The following is a 24,129-nucleotide window of genomic DNA, read 5'->3' on the forward strand; positions in this document are numbered from 1 at the left end:
TGACCAAAGGCTGATTACTTGAAACAACACCGGTAATCTTACCTGAAAATCAATTCGCATTGATTGACATCACTGTTGCCTGTCAGGATGGGACCACCTTTGAACATCTCACCAATCACACACCCAACGCCCCACATATCAACTGGAGTACCATATCTCCTGTCACCCAACAAGATCTCTGGTGGTCTATACCATCTGGTCACTACACAATTTGTATATTCACGCTTATCGCCTGGTGCGATGGATCGTGCGAGGCCAAAGTCAGCAATGAGCAATTGACCAGCGTTTGAGATCAAAAGATTGGCAGCTTTGAGATCTCGATGAAGTATCTTATTCTGAGAAGTGACTCATCCAGTGAATGATTCGGTGCGGGGTTCACGTCAGATCTTTGCAAACATGGAAAAAGGTGACAGAGGAGATGATAAGAGAAAGGAAAACATGAAGAAAACGAACCCGATGTAAATAAGCAGTGCCTAACAACAACTGTTTAGAATATAACTTGATTTGACTAACACTGAATGTTATTGATTTGTTTTCCATCAAGCCAGCTAAATCATGATCAATATAAGGGAAAACCATATAGGTATTACCTCTTCTCAACAAACTTGAGCTACCTTGAGAATAAGCAATATCTACCACTGGGACAACGTTGGGATGTTGTAATGATTTCAAGATCCGAATCTCGCGTAAAGAAGTGATTGGTAACTAATCACAACCCAAGACAGATTGGTTGTTAAATTATCGAGAAGGCTTGAAAGATGGGAAGATGACAATGATCTTACCCCGTCTAATTCATTGTGAACAATGATACGCTTGACTGCTACAGTCATACCTATCTGAATTGACATACCCAGCTCAGGGATGATGCCGTCCGGATCGTCTTCGTCATCATCGTCAGAAGACTCATCTAGGGGCGAAGCGGTTGTAGCACCTCTGTTTGTTAACGCGTCCATCTTCATCTTTCGGGCGTACCTTCGACCTCTATATATTGCCTTATAAACTTCGCCGAATGTACCTTCACCTAATTTCTCAATCAACTCATACGCACTGATAGGTGAAACTCCAATAAAATGTTTTCGGGCAATCTGATTGGTAGAAAGCTCGTGAACAGGTTTCTCGTCCATGTTGGCTGGCACAATATCCATATCAACATCTAACATCTCGTCATCCTTTGGAGTCCGCTTGTGTACACCCGATGAGGTCGGCTCACGCTTCCAAGAGTATGCTTGATCGTAATTTGTATACGTAAATTCGTGTTTCATTAATGTACTTTCACTCGTGTTTTGTAGATTGCTGCTACTTATACGTGGTGACGAGATGTCGGAGGGTGCTAGGGTTAAGCCATCAATCTGATCAACTGATTCAGATGGTTTGATCTGACTTTCGATTTCGTGGCTAGACTCAACTTTCTGCTCGGCGACTTGGGGTGAAATTTGAGACAATGATGGATTTAGCTGAACCTGTTGCGCTCTTTCTTCGGAATGATGGTGAGATTGTTGGCCAAGTTTGTCCTGTACGTCTCTCATTCCTTGGACACTGCTGATTGCTGAAACTTGAGGCTTTTCAGGATCACCGATAGGTTCTGGCTGCTGTCGCGTTGTACTCCTCACAGGTTCCGTAAAGATGGGTACATTTGTAGTAGAAAGCGGTAAGAGATCACGAGAGGGAGATCTTCGGCGACCCCGGGATGGAGACCGAGACCTTGACAAGGAACGTTCAGGTGTGTATGATCTTGACCTTCGTCGAGCCCGAGGCATGAGATGATGGTGATCAATATCTGAAGGAGGACGGTCGGTGCGATAGCGGCTAGAGGGACTTTTTGATAGATGAGATGTTCTCGAAGGAGAACGTCGGTAACGATTATTGACAGTAGGTGTTCTTGATCTGGGAGAACGCGTAGGAGCGCGTGAGGAGGAGTGTGATGAGTGAGCTAAGGGTGGTGAAGAGAATCGAGAGGGAGAAATGCGCCGATCGCGTGGTGATTGATCGGCTCGATACCGGTCGGGTGAGCGGGAAGGAGGCCGCCATCGATCGGGTGAACTGTTACGAGAGCGAGGTCGAGGACGTCTAGATTCGTGTTGATAAGATGAATTTGGATGGTAAGGAGATGAGGTAGGATGCCTTGGGCTCTTTCCATGAGCTACAGTTCGGCGACTGAGATCTGAACGTGCAGGCTGATTGGAAGGACTCTGATGATGATCGCGATCTCGATTGCGCCGAGAATCGTGGGCAGGCTGGAACCGACTAGAGCCGCTACCATCAATTCTCCAATGATTAGATGAAGTTCCAGTTGTTGATTGCACTGAATAAGTAATAGCAGGAGCGTAGGCTTGATTGCCTGAACCATTGACTACATTTGAAAAAGGTAAAACAGAGTTTGACGGTGATGATCGTGATATTGAAGGAGATTTGTTCGTGAGTTGAAAAGGTAGTAATGAGCTATTATTTGAGTTAGGATCAGGACCAGAGTGAAGAGTTTGATTTGGAGTGATATCGTGATTAAGATGATTTTGATTTGGTTGATTTGAAGTTGATGAAGAGATTGAATGGTTGTTTTGATAATTTGTCGTTTCTTCTTGATCAGTTAATTCACCTTCTTCTGGTTCAGATGGCATTCTGTTTCGTTCTGTTTCTTTCTTTCTTTTCTATTGTGTTGATGATGATGTTGTTGAAGTTGAAGTTCCTTGTTTACCTTCACTTGGTTTTTTAAGCTGTGAAGCTCAAACAAGAAATTCATGATTTACCTCAACACTCTCAGTCCGATCAAAACCTTCCATATGTAAAACAAAACACCCTACTTATGTACCTAATCAAATTTAAGCTTAAACTACACCTAAAATTCAAATCATCAGCTTCTCTTCAGAGCATATTCAACACACCTCACCTCAGCACCTGAGTAATTACTTCATCCACAAAAACCTGTGTTTGGCTTCAAGTTAAACATGGCTCAATGGGCAGTCCTAAGTACAGAGTTTCCATCATTTATCAGGTGAACAACTAATTATGTCAGTATCCATATGCAAAGAATTTAGATAGAGAAACAAACCCAATGGATGGTCAAAAAGACTATATTGAAAATCTTGTCTTGAAATAATTGCACAGGAGTGATCTATGTAGGGCGTGGTATTTTTGAAAATTCAATAGGACTATCAAGTTATGTTGATTTCTTGATAAAGCCTCACTGTTTGAGCAAGAATAAGATCATCGGGAATCTGTTCAAACTCCATTCAAGTTATGTATATTCTTCAACAATAAGAATTGAATAAATTTTATCTCATGGAATTATGACCAAGTTGAAAGAGAAAGAAACTTTTCAGCAAGGGGTTTACCAGAAGATTTATATATGATCAGTGAAGTTGCATTTTTCTTCACCCCTGTGATATATTGAGATTGCATTTATGAAACAAAATGAGTTTAATGGGATTTAAATGAGTCAAATCCAATGGCTCAAGGGGTCCATCTGTTCAAAACTGGTTATAAACAGAAGCACTCAAATGGATTCAAGTTCAGAAGCACCTCTCACCATCTGAATGTTTTATATTTTCAATGTTTGATTCAAAGGGAAAACAGCTTGAAAACAGGTCTGGCAAATAAAGTGTGGAACATCAGTTAACTGTATCACTGTGGGTTAGGTGCGCAGTAGGCCAATAGGATCATAAAAGATCTAATATAATCAAGAGCCATTCATATCTGCAAGTTCATGTGAGATTTTAATCCTTTTAGCTTTGATATCTGCTCAGTCAATTTTCTGGTTGATTGATAACAGGCGTCAATCTTTCCCAGTTAAATTTATTCAATTCCAAAAGCAAAGTGAAAATATTATATTCCTCAAACAAGATAATCAAAGGTATTCATGCTACTCAAGGATCATGCATACATACGAGTCTACCAATTGTACACATCATAGTCAGAAGATGTGACCTCTCATAATCAATGATCATAAATGGGATCAGAATCCAACACTCAAAAAGGTTGAATGAATAAAGGATCAATATTAAAAAATCAAACTTCAATGCAAGTAGCCCAGAAACTGATCAACAAACAAACATATATGTATTCTTAAACATCAATTGTTTAGTCTTGAATTTAAAAAACTCAAAAGATCACTGTAACGACTCTTGCAAAAAAACTAAACTAAACTAAAATAAAAGTCACATCGTTAAATCGAATGACACACATTTGAAGAAATCCAAAGGTCCATTGAAAGTATCCGAGTCTAAACAGAAAATGAAGAGTGATTCAAAAAAGCATTTCCCTTCGCCATCGATTTATGTGAGCTTCAAGGCTTTCATCGTTTGTATTAACAAGTCGTGTAATGTGCTACTGTTCTCATCTTTTGAAACTTCTGGTTGGGATGGCGCCACTTCAACTGTCGGCTTAGAAGTTGATGCCTCTGTTGGAATCGCATCGGATGTCGATTCTTGCGGGACTGCCTTGATGGTCTGTTCAGGCGCCGGTACAGGCTCAGTAACAGATGAAGATACTTGAGGTGCAGGTGCTGGAGGTTCAGGCTGAGGTGCTACAGCCTCCTGATGTTGCTCATCGACAGGAATTGACGCGGCAGTTTTTTGTTCAATTTCGGTTGCTAAAGGTAACCTATGATCAATTTCTCTTACAAACCCCTGTGAAATCAACTTCAACTCACGTTTTGCTACACCAGATGCGATAACAGATGAAGATACCTGAGGTTCAGGCTGAGGTGCTACAGCCTCTTCATGTTGCTCCTCGGTAGGGATAGACGCCGGGGTTTCCTGCTCAGTTTCGGTTGCTTCAGCTGCTAAAAGTACCCTATCATTAGTTACTTTTACAAACCTCTGTAAAGTCAACTTTGACTCACGTTGCGATACACCAGATGCAACTTCACTTTCGTCATCTTCTTTATCTTCTTCACCCTCCGAGCCATCTTCTTCTGCGTTTATGACGAGGAAACAAACATATCGACGATTGGGTTGAGTATATAGCAACAATCATACACCGATGTAAGGGAATCAAACTCACCATCTGAATCTGCCTCAATGATCGCATCAAGTTCATCCATCTCAGCTTCATTACCCCACGTATCCAAAGCTTTCTTCATGTTACCCCACACGCCCGTCAACTCTTCCGCAGCTTCAGCATCACCAAAGTTATCATTCAGCTCCACCCTTTTCAACTTGGATCCATACCCAGTCACAAAATCCACCAATAAACCGACCACCTCTTCATCAATTTCACTACCTGATAACTTGAGTAATTCCAACTTCGAATTATTCCCAAGTTTCAAAGCTCTAGCGATCATTGCTCCACCCCGGGGTCTCAATAAACAATCACCCAAATTAAGTTCACGTAAGTTTTTGAGTTGAGGAAGTGCACTAGCCACAGCCCGAGATCCTTTTTCAGTGGCAGTGTTATCCCACATATCTAATACCTCGAGTTTTGAACAACAAGCTAAACCACTCATAAGAGGATCCCAACCATGATTACGAAAATCATTCTGAAATAGTCTAACTTCGGTTAATTCACTATGAACTTCGAAAACTCGACCCCAAGATTTAGCCGATCCATTTTCACATCTATTACGACCACAAATAATTTTACGAAGTCGACTAGGTTGATTAGCTTGACGAGCCTTAAGACCAAGTTCATAAAGTGCATCAGCAATGACGGTTGCACCAGCTGGACCAAGACCATTGTTCGCAAGTCTAAGTTCTTCCAAAGGTAAATGAGAAGAAAGAAAAGGGACCATAGAGTCTACACATCTTCCACCAAATGCGTTATCGGAAAGATCGATGATGGTGAGATTGTTGAGGTTTAAAAGTGAATTGCAAAGTGATGATAAAGCTTGTGGAATTTCTGAAATCAATCGACCGGTGAAGATATCCGCCAAGTCTGCTTCCTATTCAACAAGAGGCAAAAACGTAAGCTTGAATAAAACTTTGTAAAGGAAGATCAAGTCTTTCAGGTTTATCTTTACTCACCACCAAGCGTTCCTTTTCTTTGAGAACGTTTCCAAGTTCTTCACATGCACCAATACCGAAAGTGTTGCCACCCACTACTACCTTTGTTACTTGATCATCTGACTTTAAAGCTTCAAGATGAACCGAAATTTCTTCAGCAGTATCACATTTTAGACTTTGTCCTTTGAGTGTAAAAGTTGAAGATGACATTTTGATTTGGTTGATTTTTTGAAGTGAAGTGAATGAATCTTTTCTAAACACGGTGGAAGTCGAAGTTGACTTTTCAACAGGGCATCTGTCACATCTACATAATGAGATGTCACTTATGCACATACGGTCTGTGATAGCTTCGTGAAAGTGTAATTGACATCCTACCAATTGACGTCATCCATCAAAAGAAGATCGATCTCCTCAGATCCAGTTGACCTCCATTGCCATCGAACAAATCATAAAACCTCAAACAAAACCAGTCATAGTGAAAAGAAAAACTAAGATCTCAAGCTCAAAATGCCACAAGTCAATATTCATTCACTAGCTCAAGCTACCTTTTCACCACGATCTGCCTTTCATCTTGCCTTGGCTACCAATATAGGGGCAGGAATCTGGGTATCTTTTATTGGAGGTGTGATCATGTACAAAAACTTACCTAGACCTGTCTTTGGTAACATTCAAAGAAAGGTGCGTCCATCTCTTTTAATTATATTTGGCAGTTTCAAGCAACAAATTGGTCAATGACTGACATTTGTGTTTGTTCACGAAACGAATATGTAGCTCTTTCCAGCTTATTTCACTCTCGGATCTGCTCTCTCAGCAGTTTTATTCTCACTTCAACTCAAATTGAGTCCAACCTCTCAATCTCAACTCTTCAGACCATCCTTGAGCTCAGCTTTCTTAATACCTTTATTATTAAGTTCAATGACTATAAGTTCATTAACCAATTTACTCTACATTGGTCCTAAAACTACCAAGATTATGCTTAATCGACATGCATTGGAAGAAGAAGAGAAAAAACAATATAACGATTCAAATGTGGGAGATGAGATGAAGGCACTTAATAAACAATTTGGGATTGCTCATGGGATTTCTAGTTCTCTTAATGTGTTTGGATATTTGGTTCCTAGTGTGTTTGTTTGTCTTTGGGTTGGAGAACATGGTTTCTCTTGAAGATTTGTGATTCATTGATGGTTATCTACACCAGAAATTTTTCAACTTGTTTCAATCTGTTTAACATCATCAAAATCGGCCTCCTTTCACTTTGTCTGTGGTCTCCGTTTCACGATACGATGTGATCATCATTGTGGTCTCAATTTAAGTCTTATCTCTGACTTTTGATCAGCGTGTGTACCCCTTGTGCCAAATGTCTTCAAAGGTTTTATTGTTCGTGATGCAGCTTCTGTGGTAACGTTTGAATCTTTCGTGGGTCATTGGGATCTTGCAAAATGCCAGATATCCCAGATCGCTGGTGCTATTTTCCACCAATTTTTTTTGGATCTGGAAGGACATCACCGGTGAAGGACAACAGGGACAACATCCAATTTATGTGCTAAGAGTTGAAGTTACTTTGTCTTTGTTCACTTTGAGAGCAAATGCACAACGATGTGAAGAAACCGAATAGCCTTGACCCACTCCAAACCTTACGTATAGATTCCATCAAATTCCCCTGAGAGTTAGAGTCACTGTCGCTGACTCAACTCGCCGCACGTGAAATGCATTGGGGTAAGGTCTGGAGCGGTGACTGACTCGCAACGCCATAGTGAGTCAGTTTGATTGAAGTGATCAGCCAAAGCTTTTTCTTACCACACGTAAAAAATCTGTCGTGTTTGATGCTCTATCAAGCGAGGGGGATGTGTACTCAGTAGTTTCTACAGGATGTGTGTGGTAGTCGGGAATGAAGGAACACATTGACTGACGCTCCTCTGAACGCACCGCAGCAGCACTAGCAAGGCCATCCTGTTTACAATCCTGTTTCTCGCGCGGGCATGACGCCCAGCGTGGCTTCGCCTACACGCTACCGCGAGGTTGTCCCAGGGAACAACAGAGCCTGCCCAGAACTACGTGACACATCCCAGCAGTTTGCCAGGTCAAACACGTCCTCTCGACAACGTCAACAGGTGAGTCAATAAACTTAACAATGGCATGTTCGGATCACCCCCCATTTTTAAATATGACGGAATCTGAGTCAAAGTGGTTCATCACCGAGGTAGATCTCACAGACTGGCGGAAGAGCCTCACGCGCTTCCTTTCACTTGGTGCAGTGAACTTCATCAAGTTGACTCAATATTGTACTTACGAAGTTGAGTGAACGCTCGACAAGTAGAATGATGGAAAACACCTAATGCCGATGGTTCATGGAAACGCTGTAGGCTGTGCGGCCGCATTCAACCACATTCAACCAGATCTCGATTCAACACGACTCGACTTGCGTGAGTTGAGGTGAGGTGGTTGAGTTTACCTCCGCTGGTAAGTAAATGCCTCCGAGAGAAAATCAGCGGAACTTCCTCACCGGTCTCTGAATAGGATGATAAGTAGTGTATCTTGGCAGCACCGGTGGGAGCTTCCCACCAATGTCGGGTGAGGTGAGTTCTATCAAGTGACGGCTCAGAACGCGCCGAGAACTTAATGGGGACTGCAATCGTGAAAGAGTGCGAGTATATGCCTCATCACTCAACGCGACGAAAGGATCCGGCTATAAAAGCAGAACCTCAGGCTTGTTTGTTCCCTCCTCCCTCCTCATCCACTTCACTCATCACTACGAAAGTCTCATTAAAACCGTGCTTCATAGCCTTACGACATCTTACTATAAATCCTTATCATTGAAACCTTCCATTAGTCTTTAACAAACTTTTTTACGAACCAATCTCAACCAATCTCATCATGCATTTTACACTCCCACTCTTAGCTTTGTTGTGTGTCTTCCAGGCTGTTGTGGCTCTACCTACCCGATCTTCTAGTCTTGATGCTTCCGCTATTTTGAGTCGTCGAGCGGGAAATGATCAGGTTGTTGGGGGTGGCAACGTCAAGGAGAAATCTATTGAACAGAAGTGTTTCGGCGGTATCAACAATATTTGGGGAGGCGGTATGCCCTTCACGTACAGTTACTACAACACCCTTATGTATCAAAATGGGTTTGCCAATCTTTGCAACTCTTACTTCGGGACTGGTTATCAATGGGGTACCTGCAATTCGTACTTTGGATGCCAAACTGCCGTCAATACATTTTACAACTCCTACCTCACTGGATTCAACGGTCTTTATGGCGCTTCCTTATATGCCTTGAATGACAAAGAGTTGAAATCAGTAAGTCTTTCGATGCAAATCCTTTTTGATCTTAAATTCTGACCCCCCTGCTGCTGTCTAATTTGCTTTTTAGGACACAAATGCTGTTTGAGTGGTCGGATTGAGGTTTGAAATCGTTTTATGACTTTTCCTGGACTTTTATGATGGTTTGTTATAGATCATTCATTCTTTTGTATCTCGTTCTTCTGCTGACTTTTTTTTGATCCTTATGCTCATGTCGTTTAATAGGATTTATCTTATGAACTCGAATGATTTTTGATGTGATACGATGAACGATTCTGTTTCTGTTTTTTGTTTTTGTTTTCTCTGTAATGCGCTGTTCTCCCTCGAAGTGTTTCTCACGTAAAAACCTTCTTGCCCGACACGCCTATAAGTTCACGTTTTTGTTTTGTTTTGTCGAGCTCCTTGTGATTGGTAATTCATCGGCAAATGAAACATGCGCTTGTGGACTACGAAACTTGACATCATCTCAATGATGCGATCATGTGGTGCCTACAATTGACCTCTTGTGCATATTTTCCTAACATCTCCAATCTTTGTGATCGCCAAAAGATTCTAAAGAGTACACTTTGCGAAGATGTGAAGGATCAATCCTTTCTTTGCCCCGGTTTTCCCAAAAGCCTTTGCTTGCCTTCGCGTTGATGAGATCAGTAAACAATCTCGAATACGTACACACCCACTTTAAACAAGCTCTCGAGTGGCACGATGCATCAAGACAGGCTAGAACCACTTGAGATTGCCAGTGGGACGGTCTCAAGAACTTCATTTCTGAAAGCCGAGCGAGCCGATCATGAGCGAATTGTACGACGACAGCCTGAAAAAGTTCCATGGAATTTGGCTGACACTCCGTTATATTGATCCATGTGAGGTGGTTATATACTTCATCGCAGTCGATGTGATGTCTTTGGGGAGTGACAGGGAGTGACGCCCGGTGTAAAATTCGGAAAAGGCACTAGCATTTTTTATTTCTATACGGTTTTATGAAGGGACTCTATCATACCTGTAAAAATCCACAATATCATTGATCATCATCAACTTGTTCAAATCCTTCTCCTCTTGTTGACTCTTGAACTTTTTGCATCTCATTGTTCAATAAACCTATAACAGTTTTGCAGCCCTTCTTATATCTTGTGAGTAACCCATTTAGTGATTACAAGTCAAAGCGTTTTTTACATATATGAAATAGGCTTCCACTGAAGTGTGAAATGCTATACAAGACAAAACATCAGACCATGTTTAGCCCCTTTGCTTAAGATAATTTCTTGACCACTTTGTTGCATATATACACTTGTTGACTCAATCAAGTTGATTGTATGATTAAAACAAAAAGGTACACTTTGAAATCAATGTGAAAAACACCTCAATTCTTGTTTCTGAACCAACTGAAAACAATAAAACTCATAAGAGTGAATCAATCAAGAAACCAAGTCTTTGTTTTACAAACAAAATCAAACAACATTTTATACATACTTCAATTAATTTTCTAAACCGTCTACATGATCCACATTTTCCACGATTGTTTTCTTTCTTCTTTCAGGTGTATGAGGATCCACCACTTGAGAAATCATACCTCTAGCTAACGCAGGCATTTTTTCAGGTCCATTTACAAAACAATGCATCAACATACCCGAACCTAAACAACCTACTAAAACATCGCCAAATGGTAAGGATTTCACTATCCCTGCTGATTTTAATGATGCCCATGATGAATAAAGAGCTTTAGGTGCACAATAAAGTGCTATTTCCATCCCAAGCAAAACAAACAAAAACCGATCAGCTTGAGATTATGAAATGAAGGACTTGAAGGAAATCGATTTACCAAGTTCACCTCTTCTTTTAGGCTCTTCCCAAAATAAACAAATCCCAGTCAATGCTCCAAGTAATGAATACCATCTTGAACTTGCTAGTGTGATTTGAAATCGATCATAAATTTGTGTAGGTATACAAAAACAATTCTGAACGATTGAAACAAAACTTGAAAGGAATAAAGAACTATAAACGGTTTTTTTCATAATCGAAAGAAAGAATTGTAATGGACTATTTTATCCAAGAAGGTTTGAGGTTTTGGTTCGGATAAGACAAATCATCAGTTAATAAGGCTCTGCTTTGAAATAAAAGAAATGTTAAGAGCTAGAAGAGTTGACTGACTTTTTCAAGAGAACTTTTGATCTAAAAATTAAAGAAGGTACTAAATGAAGAATAGCATAAGTAGGTGACATAGTGATGACAGTACGAATCAATTGATTGAGATTGTACCCTAAACAACTGTCAAACTGAGGGTGATTAAGTGAACAAGGAGCACTGCGACGATTTAATCGATCAGGATCAGTAAGCCAAGCTTGAAGTTTTAATTCATTTAACCAAGTTCTAGGTTGAGCATCTTGAACAAACAATCGATGATGTAATTTTTTTATATCGGAACTGATTGGAACTCGATGTTGAAGTAAATGTCGATTGAGTCTCACAAAACGTGGATTCATTTCTCCTACTCTGCTTATCCAACCTACATACCATGCTGGAAGTGTTGAAGGGTGTGATAGGAATCCGTAGGCCACTTGAGCATTGGCGAGCGCAAAGAGAACGATGTCACCATTCGGAAATGGGAATAAAGGACGATACATCAATAGAGAATACAGTCCACTAGATCGTAGTCAATGATGAGATGAGATGAAAAGATCAGTACGAGATTCAAGAGTCCAAATTGAAAACTGAGTTTATAAATACTGACCGACAGAACACATTAGGAGCAATCTCTCTACGATCTTCTTTAGTTTGAGCAAAGAGAGATAAACCAGATAATGCACCAGCAATAAAAGGTTGCCAACCAGGAAACCATTGAGGTCTACGCCTAAGAAAAGCTGAAGAGATTGTCCATAGATAAGAGTATAATCCTAACCAAGCAGCAAGTCTAGCAGTATTAGAAGACTTTAAGATATCTGAGATTATCGATTTGAAAGTTTTGGACACGCTTATGTTTGATCGGTCGAAAGATTGATTGTTAGTTATATGCTGAACGGTATAGAAATCAATCGGGAATCAGACTTACGTTCCTCTAGGACCTTTGACCCTTCCTTTTCCTTTTACTAAAGCTAATGCTATAAGAGCACTACTAACTACACCATGCACGGAGACAAAGACGACTACACACAAAATCAAGAGCAAACAAAGTTAGTTAGGATCTCTTGAATCGAAAACTGAGATAATAAAAAAACCCAAACTTACATAAACCTTTTCTAATAGCTATTGAAACGATAGCTTTTTTTCGTGAAGAAGGAGTAGGACCTTTTATAAAAGAAGTTCTATCAAGGGGAAATAATTTTGAAATCGAATTTATTGTAGATTCCGATTTAGACCTTCTCATTGAAGGAATTGAAGGTGAACTTGATAAACCTTTTGATGACATCTTCTTGATTGATGAAGGTACATCAAATAAATAAGTTGGAAGAGTGGATCAAAGGCTACACATACACACCCTTCGTCAAAATCAAAACCCCACTGTTCGTCAAACTTTATTTGCCTAATAAACCTCAAAATTTAGACCTTGCATATCACAGCATATCACTCATCAGCATGACTGCGAGGGCGCGCAGAGGGCTTGATTACGCTAATTATCATGCCATCAACGAAGGTGAATGAAACCAAATGTGATATCTAAAGTTTTGGGCATGGGAATAGAATGAATGGCCATGCAGAATTTAGTCAACACCAAGTTCGTCATGAATTCTGCTCTGATAAATCCAGCAAGCACACTAATCCACTGGCTCAACACACAGCAAATAAGTCCATGAACATTCACACACATATGTACTAGAGAGAGACGATTTTTCAACAATCAAAGACAAAAAAACAAAAAATGGTATTATTCTTAATTGTAAAGTGATGAAGATAAGAGAAAAGTGAAAGTGGAAAGTGGAAGAATGCCTACCTGCAATATGCTCAACTCACTGATCTTGATTTCTTTTGTGGTGATGGACAAGACAATGTCAAATTGAAAATGTTCCAACAGTCAGAACCCTTGTGTTTTCCCTTGCCAATGCTGACTTTTTTCACCCTTTGTGAGATGCTTCTTGAAGTATCACTGTGAACATAATTCAACTTCCACAAGTGGGAAGGGGAAAATGACTAGGAGTACAATTGGTAATAAAAGGTTCTATCACTGCACACCTGAGCCATGACACCCACACTACATATGTGCAGCAGGCTGAGCGAATAGATGGATACCATGTACATGCACACTTGCTCAGTTATGTGCTCATCTGGATGTGTGAATTATATGTGATACTTTTTTTTTCTTTAAGTGCTTTTGATTTCACATATTGCACTAACTAAATATCTGTGTGTAAAGTAGAACTACTACAACTTCTTTTGTGTTTCTTTCTTACAACGGACTACCAAGCCTTCATAAAAAAAGCCAATTGAAATTTTGCGCTCCCAGAATTATTCACAGAAATTTAAAAGAGAAGAAAGGAAAAAGTAGATTTGATCATAAAAAAGGAAAAATATGGCATGATTTTGTAACAGCGATAGGTCTAATTTTCTAAGTATGTTTTTAGATGTGTGAATCTCCCAGTTGCCTGGATAAATTGTGCTAGAAAGGGAAACACCTTTGGTGTGTCCAAGAGTGTCGTAGCTGAGTTTTTATTGACTTTTATTTTCTCTTTTTTCAGTTGTTTTCTAAATTCTTGTCTCTACTGATTGTATTTCCTGCAGTATATTAGGAAGTGAGCCGGTGTTTCTACTGCTAAACAGATTTCACATTTGTTTGTTTCTTCAACTCCTATTCGATGGAGAAATTCTTTGAGGGGGCTGTGTCCACATCTAAGTTGGAATATGTGATACATGCTGTGACTGTTTTTCAGCTTGACAAAATCATTCCAAAAATTGACTACATACACTAACTCAAAGACTTGGTACAATTTTGTCAACTACACCACAAGGACACTTGGATGTCCAACGGATGTCCAATTTCTCTTGGCGGGGGACAGACGTCCCCCCACAGCACACCAAGAAACGTCTGTCGGACTCCAAAGTTCAGACACCTGAGCAGAGCCCATCGGGCTGCCCAGAGCGCGCGAATCAACATCCATCTGACATCCCTCAAGGTTTGTCGCGAGGGCACTCGCAGCACTGATTCCAAGAGAATCACTCCCCGATAGCTCCCTGGACCTATGTAGGTTGTCCTGAAGATATCCACAGGTTAATTTTCAGTTCACTTATTTCACACTTGTTCTGTGATTAATTACAGTGCTATTAAATTTCCTATGAAGCATTGTTATATAACATATTTGTAATTCAAATGGCCATGATGAAATGATACAAACAAAAAGATGATAAATATGATAAAGTGATAAAACCAATAAGGTGATAAACCCGATAAAACAATCAAATGATGAAAAACAATAATGTCAGTCACCAAAAGCTGATAAGAATGATTAGTCTTCTCAATCATTGACTTGAATCGTAATATTTGATGGATTGTGTTCTGTAAATTGATCAATAACAAATCAATTCATGATTCTCAGTATATATCATCATCCTCAATAGTATTACCTTCTCAAGACTTGAATCAACTTTCTAAAACGGTGCTTTGAAATTTGTAGAACAAAGATAATCCAACATGAAGGACTTCAGCTTGACGGTCATCTAGATTCACACACTTCAAATGGTAAACAGATCAAGGCAGATCCCAAATCAGAACACATTGGCAAAATTAAAGTGCAATCAAGCAATTCAGTGTGTGATTTTTATATATGTATAATCCAAACTCACCTTTGATTTCTTTGCCTTTGAAGCTTTTGAGTTCAATTGGATTTTTGAGTTAAGGTATGTAAGCTCCTTGTTTGAGAAAATCAGCAATTCAAGTCTTGAGTGTTGAAAAAGTACTGTGAATGGTGAAATTGAGCAGCTGAAGTAGACAGAACAAAAGAACCAATCAATGTGATAAATATGTAACACGAGTTTGCGTTTGTTGGTCAATCATGAAGATCCAATGAGCTTGATTGTCATTGTGAACAAGAAAAAGAAGTGTTGAAGGTAAATCAGTGTGACTTTATGGTATGAGGAAGATACCTTGACCAGAAAAAAGATGAAGATAAAAAGAAAGGGGAAAGGAGATCGAATGGAACAAGATGAAAGTGGAAGAAGGAAATGTGAAGGAAGCAAAGAGATGAAAAAGGATGACAATGCTTTGGAATGGGTCAAAGTGTCAAAGTCATTGACATCCCATGATGATGATGTCATGCAAAACCTTTGACCAAATCAATTTTCAACTTCAAGTGTCCTTGCCTCATTGAGGTCCTTTGTCTCCTTTGATGTGGTGATCATTGGATACCCAGGCTTGACGACTGTCCTACGTCCATCATGTGGACACCAGACATTTGATTACCAGGTGGACACCCAGCGTTTGCCCTAGGGGTGATCCATTGCTTGGACATCCCTACGTGATCCAAGCACAGTGTGCTCAAATCTCATCCTGGCAAGGACGACACCAGCGCATCTTCAGGATGCAGGTGCGGATATTTCGTGCACTCAGATGTCCAGCCAGCACCCCATTGATGGATGTCGGGTCGCGTCCCCATTCTTGGACATGCCCAATGCCCTGACACAAATAAGTGTCTTGGTGGTGTAAAATTCATGTATGTCAGCCCTGAGTACATATACATGTACCCAAAACTGACTTGTAACATTTAAAACATTATATATAAAATTAAGTACATATACATACAGTCCAGGAACAGTATGTAACATGTATTAAATTACACAAAAACTCAGGTGTGATGGAACACAAAAAGTTTGATTGCTAACTAACTAACTAACAAGAACAAAAGGGGATATTATAAGTACAATTTATAGAGAGTTAGCATCATGGCATTGGTGAGGATGTTGCCTTACCCATGCTGAAACACAGGGACTTGGACCCTGGAAACCTTGATCCGTAACAAGGTGGTGAGTGCGGAATTGACAGAGAGAGGTGTACCCGGGTGCAGAATCCATTGTCTGGGACGTGCCCAAACACCTTTGAAGCAAAAAAAACATTAAAAACACAAAGGAATCTTCTCAGAAACAGCAATGCAGACTGTTATGAAGCTCAAACACAAATGAGGATGTGAGGAAAGCTGCTTCAAGGCAGGATGACCACCCTTTCAACATAAAATTCACAGAAATGTTTTGTTCAAGAACTATTTTAAGGGTCTTGCAACTCAGATGAGCAATTCATAGCAGAAATATCACAACAGTGGGGCTCATCTGTAGGACTTGCTCCGGCTTGAAAGTTAAACACACCAAAATTGCAATGTAGTAGGCTTTCTCTAGCCCTAGATTAGGCCCAAGAAAACCTTCTATGCTTCAGATCATCCAAGTCTTGCGTATGGGCACGCCACCCCCTGTTGTTAGAAATATTTGGCGTGCCCAGAGCGCCTTTTGACATGCCAAACGTGCCACAACCACCACCTAAAAAATGCTTATTACATACACATGTGCCCTTAAAACAATGTGTAATATGTAATAACACATCATTCACACCTCATAACTCAGGGTCAAGAGTTAAAATACTTATATTACATATTATAAATAACATCTATATGTAATCAAGTATAACAGGTAATGATCAACCCTGAACCGATGTAGTGATAGAGACAAATATCACTACAGTTAGGTCTAGAGAGTAGAGTATATAAACCCCTGTCTAGTTTTTTTGACTCAGTTACACCTTTTGTGTCCTTTTTTTGGTTCATCCACTTTGTGAGAAAGTTGTCAGTACACAGTCATGTGGTTGTATCAATTCATTAGATTTGTAGGGCCTCTGGCCTCCCCTGATCAGGGGTTTCTGTTGTGTTGCGAGTTTCTTACGTGTTCTCATTTTATGCCTTGTGTATCAAGGGGCAGAAATACTAGAACCTTGTTCTGTCCGCGGCACCACTCCACATACAACTAGCTGATTGAGCAACCAGTGGGAGAGTCCAAATCCATATGAGACTCATTCCACATCAATTCTACATTTTTCTGCATCAATTCTGCATTATTAATCATTTTGTGCATCAAATTCAATCATTTTTCTGTTATGATATTATTGAGGCAAGGTCAAGTCCATCACGAGAACAAGTTTTCCTCATGGGCAAACGGCTGGGTTCAAAATTGAACTGTTTCGTGTTATTCCTCTTTGGTGAAAGGATGGTTGTGATGGTAGTGTTTTGATTACCCTTTTGGGAAACTGGTGGCTAGGAGGAGTACCTTTTTGGATTAGTTGCATGTTCATTCATCTAGATTTGGTTTCTTGTGTTGTAACCCCTTGCTTCAGGGTTTTTGTGTGCGTGTCTAGTTTTTCTCTTGTATACTCACTGTCCCTCGAGCTCCCGGTTCCTCCCCCATCGTGTGGAACCTGGAAGCTTAGAGTGATTCTCTTTTTCTATTCTCGTATTTGTGATCTTTCTCTATTTTACTCCTGGACAGGTACTCACAGGTCTCTACAGGCCTCCCTACCACTTCTTTTTGTCCTGCTTACTCGCAGGTAAGGCGTAGACTTCATCCGCCCTCATTTCACCTTCTGAGTTTCTTTGAGTCCTCTCGGAACTCATCTATACCTGTCTGTCCAGGTAAATACTTTGTCTTATTGATTCTATTTTCATTAGTTCTCTTCTCTTTTTCCTCTCAAAACTCATCTATACCTGTCTGTCCAGGTTTTGCACGTTGATACTGTCAATCAATGTTGCGTCATTTCATTTTCACCTCAGAGAAACACATTATATTTGCAGTGTCTATTCCTGGGGAGAGTGTTGAATTTTGTGTGTGTTCACACCTAGTAGAAAATCCTGTACAAGTAGTAGCATATCTTTGTACCATGGTTAGGTTAGAATACATAGCTTATGTTGTTTTACTCCACCTGGTCTATTCCCTTCTTCACTAGGGTTTGGGCGGACACTGCTTGTTAGTGACCCAATCTGCAATTGAAATCTAATTCAGTTCAAAAGAAGCTGAAGATGAGCAACTATTTAAACAACATCAAAGCCAGCATATCTTTCCAAAAAAAATTGGAAGAAAAAAACTGCATGGTGTGACACTAAGCCCAGCATCTTCTGTGAGCCTGCTGGCCTACCAGCTCAGAAACACTTGTCCAGCCAAACACACAGGCTTTTCCAAAGCCTCTCTGTTTGGCTGGCTTGATTCCTATTGCAGGTATTGTGAGGGTTGGGAGCTCTAAAGAGGACTCAATGCTCACTAAGTGGGTACTAGATGTTGGTTATTGTTTGAATATCTATCTTTTATATTTCACTTATAATGTAATTACAAAAGAAATGTATGAAAGATAGAGAAAAAATGAAAGGGGGACTGGTCTGTTTGGATAAATCCAGACAGACTACAGTTAAATGACTCCTTAAAAGGAGATTTATTAAATATAATTATAATTAATTATAATTGAAAACTGGATCCAAGGTTTTCCTTCAAACTTCTAGTTGACAGGTTGAAGAGTGAGGTCTAGATCACCACACTGGTTGTTCTTATGGTCACCAACCAGGGGTTGTTCTTATGGTCACCAACCAAAGTGCTTGTATGTAGGTCACTAGCCTTGGGTTGATTTGAGGTCACCAACCTAATTTGAGTTCTACTTGGGGGAAGTAGAGGATCCAGAGAGGAATGAAGATTGTATTACCTACTTTTAATCAGGAAGCTGATTAAAGTTGATGAAGCTTATCACTAGCCTTATTTATATATAAGACTTTTGATGTGTACTTCAATTGAACTTTAATTGTTCTTTAAAAGTAGTGGGTAAATATTTCTTGGGGAGGAAATCTCTGAAGGCTGAGAGAGAAGAGGTTTATATACTCTTCTCTCCAAACCTAACTGTGGTGATATTTGCTTATATCACTACTGTGGTTTAGGGTTTAATTAGTACTATTAGTTATGGTTATCACTAATGCTACATAATTACATATGCCTGTTATGTATATTATGTAGTATAAGCATTTTAACTCTTGACACTGAGTTATGAGGTGTAAATAATGTTTTATTACATATTACATATGATTTTACATGTACTTGTATATGTAATTAATGTTTATATGTATTTTATTACATGTTACATGTGTTTTATAAGCTGTATGTACATGTAATTAGTTGTCTAAAGGTGGTTATCTATGTTACAAGTTAGTCTTTGGGTACATACATATGTACCTAGGGCTGACAGGTATCAATTATTGAGTGATTCAACACATCACTAGATTAGTGTGTTGGCCACAGGCAGCTGGGCAAAAGATATTTGTGACACCTTTGATATGATTTGGCGGAATTCAACCAAATTCCTACAAATTCTACTGCACCAGAACCACTGGCTACAACTTGGTTGGCCTTTTGCCCAACCCCTACTATCAAAAACTGGATTGGCTCACAGATTGGGTGAAGCAGCCTGAGCTGACCCATGGCTCTAACACATAACACTTGATTGTGTAAGAAATCTAGAAGGAACAAATGAAAGAACAGGACCACCTAAGTTCTTGCTATTGGATAAAATGATAGGTTCATCTCACAAATGCACTGCTGAGATTTTTTCATGGTGTAATGCATGTTCATTGCAAAACTTCCTTCAACAGAGCCTGGGTGGCTCATATGTCAAGAAGGATTGATTCTGAGGGTGTTGTGTTCAACTTTTCCAGAGATGTGTCTTCCACCTTCAGATGTCTTGAATCCACTCATATATGGTGTCATCTTACAGAGGCACAGCCAGCATATTTGGCTCGGAGCCAAAAATCCGAGGATTCCTCGGATTCTGACTCCGAGTTAACCCCCATCCAAGGATCCAATCGGAGGCAACAGCCAGGGCCAACATTTGCCTCGGAATTAGCCCTTGGGTGCCCTTTTCCTTGGGGGCGCCGTCCGAGGACTCCTCGGATGTTTGTCTCCGAGCCAAATATGCCAGCAGTGAGGTAAGGTGAGGACCCCAGATGTTTTTAGGGTCAGATATGCTGGGCTGTAGGTATAGATGGACTGCATTGAAATCTATCAATTTGAGATAGCCAAGTGTCATGGTAAGTTTCATCAATACTCACTCATCAGCGGACCCAAACTGACAATATGTATGGCTCTGACACTGCGGGAATCATTAAGTGTGAAACCCGATTGAGCAGAGTTGCAGTGACTGGGTCCCTGACTTTCTTCAATCATCAATTTTGTTTGCCATAGGTTTGCTATAGGTTTGCTAGCTCGCCTCAAGCTGCCCTATAGCAACATACTCACAGTGAGCTGTTTGATCTTACTTTTGTCCACAGTTGCAAGGTCATGCTGATTTGGTATAGCCTTCCCTTTGACGCAAGAATTTTTGGAATGTGAGTCGCAATTTCCTTTTTGGTATGAAGTTAGTTTTTACTTGGATTCTTTTTTCTTTTGGAGATTATTGGATTCAACACCTGATTTGGTGTTTGATGAGGCAGTTGTTGATTGACCCCTTTAATGGCAACTAGTCTGTGCTTTCTTGGGCATACTGATAGTGTTATGAGGTGGACTGAGGTACATACATACCTGAAGTTGACATACTCAGCTCAAGTGAACAACACAAGGGCAGCTTGAGGCAAGCTAGCAAGCCTATGGCTAACAAGATCTGCAATTGAAGAAAGTTGCAGACCTGGTCACCACAAATTTGCTCAATTGGGTTTCACACTTAATAATTTGCGCGGTGTGACCACACTTGAGCAACACCAAACCACAGGTTATAGGTTTGTGTCTCAAATTCCAAATTTTAGCGTGAATATCCCATACTTCAATGTGGCTATTATTTCCTCCAAGTATGTATATTAGTGGTGTACAAACCTACAACCCAACATGAAAACCCATCAAAAAACCCCATGAAAACCCAACTTATTTTGGGTTTTTTTTACGGGTTTTTTCAAATGGGTTGAAATTGACTAAATCTGATCACCCGTTTGTTGAAAAAAATAGTCAAGTCCATGACTCCATATCAAACTCAACTAACCTTTCCTTCCCAACACAACACGTTCAAATCCTTCCACAAGACAGCCACACACCCTCACCAACTCCGTCTCTTTCATTCTCTGTTCAAAACTCTACAATTTTGATCGGCACAAATGCAGCGGGATCTCATTCTATCAGTTATATGCTGCTTGTCTATCTGATGTATGTAGATTTAGAACAATCTCAAAGATTAAAAAGCTTTCATTGGTCTTTGGTTTGGTTCAAAGAATTCAAACAATATTGTTTTATTTCAAAAAGACTTGTCTAAATTGACTTCTAAGACCTCCAGCAAAGCTTTTAAAACTACGATATCATTTTGATTAAAGAAACCAAAGCATGCTATTGTCAAACAAGCAATTAAATTGGGAGTTGGGGGAGGGGTTGAAGTCATGGTTGAGGTGGATGGAAGAGGAGGAGTGTGAAGTAAACTCAAGGTGTGATCAAGAGATGACGGGAGCCGCCTGCCGCCTGATACTCTAGGCATGTTTTAGGATGTGATGGGGGTTGGGGCGTTCAAACCTTTCCAGGGCAACCCATCAAAAAAACCTGTCAGGAAAACCCAAAAAAAAGTTGGGTTTTCATGGGTTTTTCACATGGGTTTTTGTGTTGGGTCGTAGGTTTGTACACCGCTATTATGGCAATATGAGAAATGCTACATAGCTTGGCCACTGTGATTTTACAGTCTGTAAAGCCATATTGGAAGAGTCAAGTTTCTAGAAATCTATGATATTTAGAACTCATCTGTTTCGACTCTCTCGACTTTTGACGTCACAATCCGTTGGAAATCTTGTTTCACCCGGTACAGAAGTAGTGACTGTAGACTAGGCATAAAACCTGGAACGCTGCTGTTACAACTTACTAGCCAAGAGGATCATTAGTTGATCCTGACGTTAGGAAGATCATTCAGATGCATCCGTGGTACATGCCAGACCACCGGTGTGCCAGACCTGTCAAGGTATCTGTTAGGATTTTCGGAGCGTGCCTTCTGAGAGCCCAAGGGGCCAAGTGAGGTCATCACGTCAGGGTACTTACCATACCATACACTACGGTCCAAACTTTAAGGGCCCTTTTGTACTCAAAACGACCATAGTCACGACATCTCCATTACATTTCAGGACATCTCCCAGTTCCAAATATGGTATGTACTCAAAACATAAACTTGATAAGTTTGCACGAAACACATCTTCATAATGAAGAATGCATGTAAAGCTGATGTACTCGAAATATAAACAGAAGATACATTTATTCTAGCAGTCCAATATATCATCAGAACATAGATGTGCCCATCTATATACCCAAGACATAGCTCGTATATAACTTTTGTTTTCATAGAAGAGGACCTCAGCTTAAAGTGACCAGCTGGGGCCAAAGCCCTGTTACAAGCCAGGCTTTGGTCGGTCCTCAAGTCCAAATATGTGGTAAGCTCATGAGTTGCATAAATCAAAGTCACGAAAAACAACTGACCTTCAGATCTTGGCCTGCTTTTCACTCGACTCGATGTTTTCCTCTCTTTTTTCTTTGTTGTCATCAATCATTTTATCAGTTTCATATCAGTGTTTTTTCGTTTTTTGTGACCCATCGACCTTGTTATTCATTGGTCTTCATCTCCTCTACATCCGTTCTTCCAATGACTCGTTTTATTAGTTTCATAACGCTTCGATCAAACAGTTTCTTATCGAAATATTTTGGGGTTGGTTTTCCTTTTGATATCTTCGATCTCTACCACTCTCTACCCTTCAATGGCTACCAAATCCATTCATATCCGAGGCTCTATCTCCTATTTAAATCTTTCTTTACATTTCCTTGATTTGAATCGGCTCAAATCGATGGAAATCATAACCTCATTGTAATCGCCAGATTCATCCATCTCATCGTTGTCTGTTTTTTGGTCCACTCCCTAATATCACTCGTATACGATGTAGTTTTTATCCCATCATTGTCTCCCAAAAGGATTACAGTATCTCCCAATGTCTCTGTTATTTGTACTCACAACTGAACTGAAAAGTGTAAACTTGAAAGTACTGTTTTATTCATTTCAACTTCCTTGCCAAGTTCCCAATCCCTGAAATGTGGATAATAAGAAAGTGCCAACGTGAGGCAATGAGTTTTTTGTAAAAATGCACCCCCATCGGGTTAAAATTCTCTCGATCTGCCTTTCCTCCCGATGATCCACACAGTTTTGCAACCTAGCGAGTCGTCTGATACACCAATTTTGTGATGTAAAAAATATATACCTGAAAGATACCGTTCATGTCGATGTTTTGTAGCTGGGATCCTATTTACTATGTACGTTTTCAAGATCTCAAAACGGAATCCTTGAGACAGACTGTGAAATTATGTATCCATTACATCGCTTTTGGACCGTAGTGTATGTAAATATATCCAAGCAACATCTTTACAATTTCCTCATATCGCATCCCATCATCTTGGATCATCGAGTGCGCAATGTATCGCTACATGTACCATATCTAAAGAAGGACAAGCCAAGCGAGCGAGGCGACACAACAGGGATCGAAACGTTTTGCAATTTTGGTGTCCTCAAAGTATTTCAAGAGAGGATTGGGCGCTACTGACTAAGACTGTAGCCCACTTTCCTGTTGGCAAATCAAGGCAGAGTGACAAATCGAACGTGCTGAGGCTTACCGCTTGCATTCAGGGACAACCTTGGTCCAGCTTAGGTTCAAAAATCGGGCAAGGAGGCTGCTGGTATCACCAATCGCTTGCTCAGTAAACGTCATCGATGATAAGAATGTGTGGAAAATTATTTATGTAGACATGATAAATCAGCCTTGCCTCGCATTAGGAAGACTGGTCTTGCCGGTAACACCCCCATCAGCTCCGCCACATACATCTTGACCAACAGCTCCTACATAGGGGAACCTGTGACAAGTTTGCCTTTTCTGGTGCACCCAAATGATTGGAATTCGATGACCTCGTT

General features: G+C 40.2%; 5 protein-coding genes across 5 annotated transcripts; 2 read left to right on the forward strand and 3 right to left on the reverse strand.

Moving 5' to 3' along the window:
- Positions 1 to 38: 38 nt before the first annotated feature.
- Positions 39 to 1,124, reverse strand: MELLADRAFT_40372 (uncharacterized protein; the record flags this gene model as incomplete). Its single annotated transcript, XM_007417418.1, has 4 exons — positions 39 to 335; positions 454 to 705; positions 783 to 832; positions 980 to 1,124. 4 exons carry the CDS (start codon positions 1,122 to 1,124, stop codon positions 39 to 41), a joined length of 744 nt encoding a protein of 247 aa, XP_007417480.1.
- A 3,144-nt stretch (positions 1,125 to 4,268) lies between these two features.
- On the reverse strand, positions 4,269 to 6,146 carry MELLADRAFT_94827 (uncharacterized protein; the record flags this gene model as incomplete). The annotated part of the gene is made up of 5 exons (XM_007417462.1): positions 4,269 to 4,585; positions 4,646 to 4,777; positions 4,838 to 4,909; positions 4,999 to 5,875; positions 5,958 to 6,146. The coding sequence occupies 5 exons, from the start codon at positions 6,144 to 6,146 to the stop codon at positions 4,269 to 4,271; spliced, it is 1,587 nt and encodes a 528-aa protein (XP_007417524.1).
- A 255-nt stretch (positions 6,147 to 6,401) lies between these two features.
- MELLADRAFT_73430 (uncharacterized protein) lies at positions 6,402 to 7,270 on the forward strand (the record flags this gene model as incomplete). Its single annotated transcript, XM_007417447.1, has 2 exons — positions 6,402 to 6,614; positions 6,708 to 7,270. The coding sequence occupies 2 exons, from the start codon at positions 6,444 to 6,446 to the stop codon at positions 7,098 to 7,100; spliced, it is 564 nt and encodes a 187-aa protein (XP_007417509.1).
- Positions 7,271 to 8,810: 1,540 nt separating this feature from the next.
- Positions 8,811 to 9,324, forward strand: MELLADRAFT_94829 (uncharacterized protein; the record flags this gene model as incomplete). Its single annotated transcript, XM_007417463.1, has 2 exons — positions 8,811 to 9,233; positions 9,307 to 9,324. 2 exons carry the CDS (start codon positions 8,811 to 8,813, stop codon positions 9,322 to 9,324), a joined length of 441 nt encoding a protein of 146 aa, XP_007417525.1.
- A 1,156-nt stretch (positions 9,325 to 10,480) lies between these two features.
- On the reverse strand, positions 10,481 to 12,668 carry MELLADRAFT_118348 (uncharacterized protein; the record flags this gene model as incomplete). The annotated part of the gene is made up of 6 exons (XM_007417479.1): positions 10,481 to 10,971; positions 11,053 to 11,270; positions 11,382 to 11,873; positions 11,962 to 12,201; positions 12,280 to 12,373; positions 12,456 to 12,668. 6 exons carry the CDS (start codon positions 12,634 to 12,636, stop codon positions 10,709 to 10,711), a joined length of 1,488 nt encoding a protein of 495 aa, XP_007417541.1.
- Between the last annotated feature and the right edge of the window lie 11,461 nt (positions 12,669 to 24,129).

This window comes from Melampsora larici-populina (assembly GCF_000204055.1).
Source record: "Melampsora larici-populina 98AG31 unplaced genomic scaffold MELLAscaffold_73, whole genome shotgun sequence".
Lineage (NCBI taxonomy): Eukaryota > Fungi > Basidiomycota > Pucciniomycetes > Pucciniales > Melampsoraceae > Melampsora > Melampsora laricis-populina.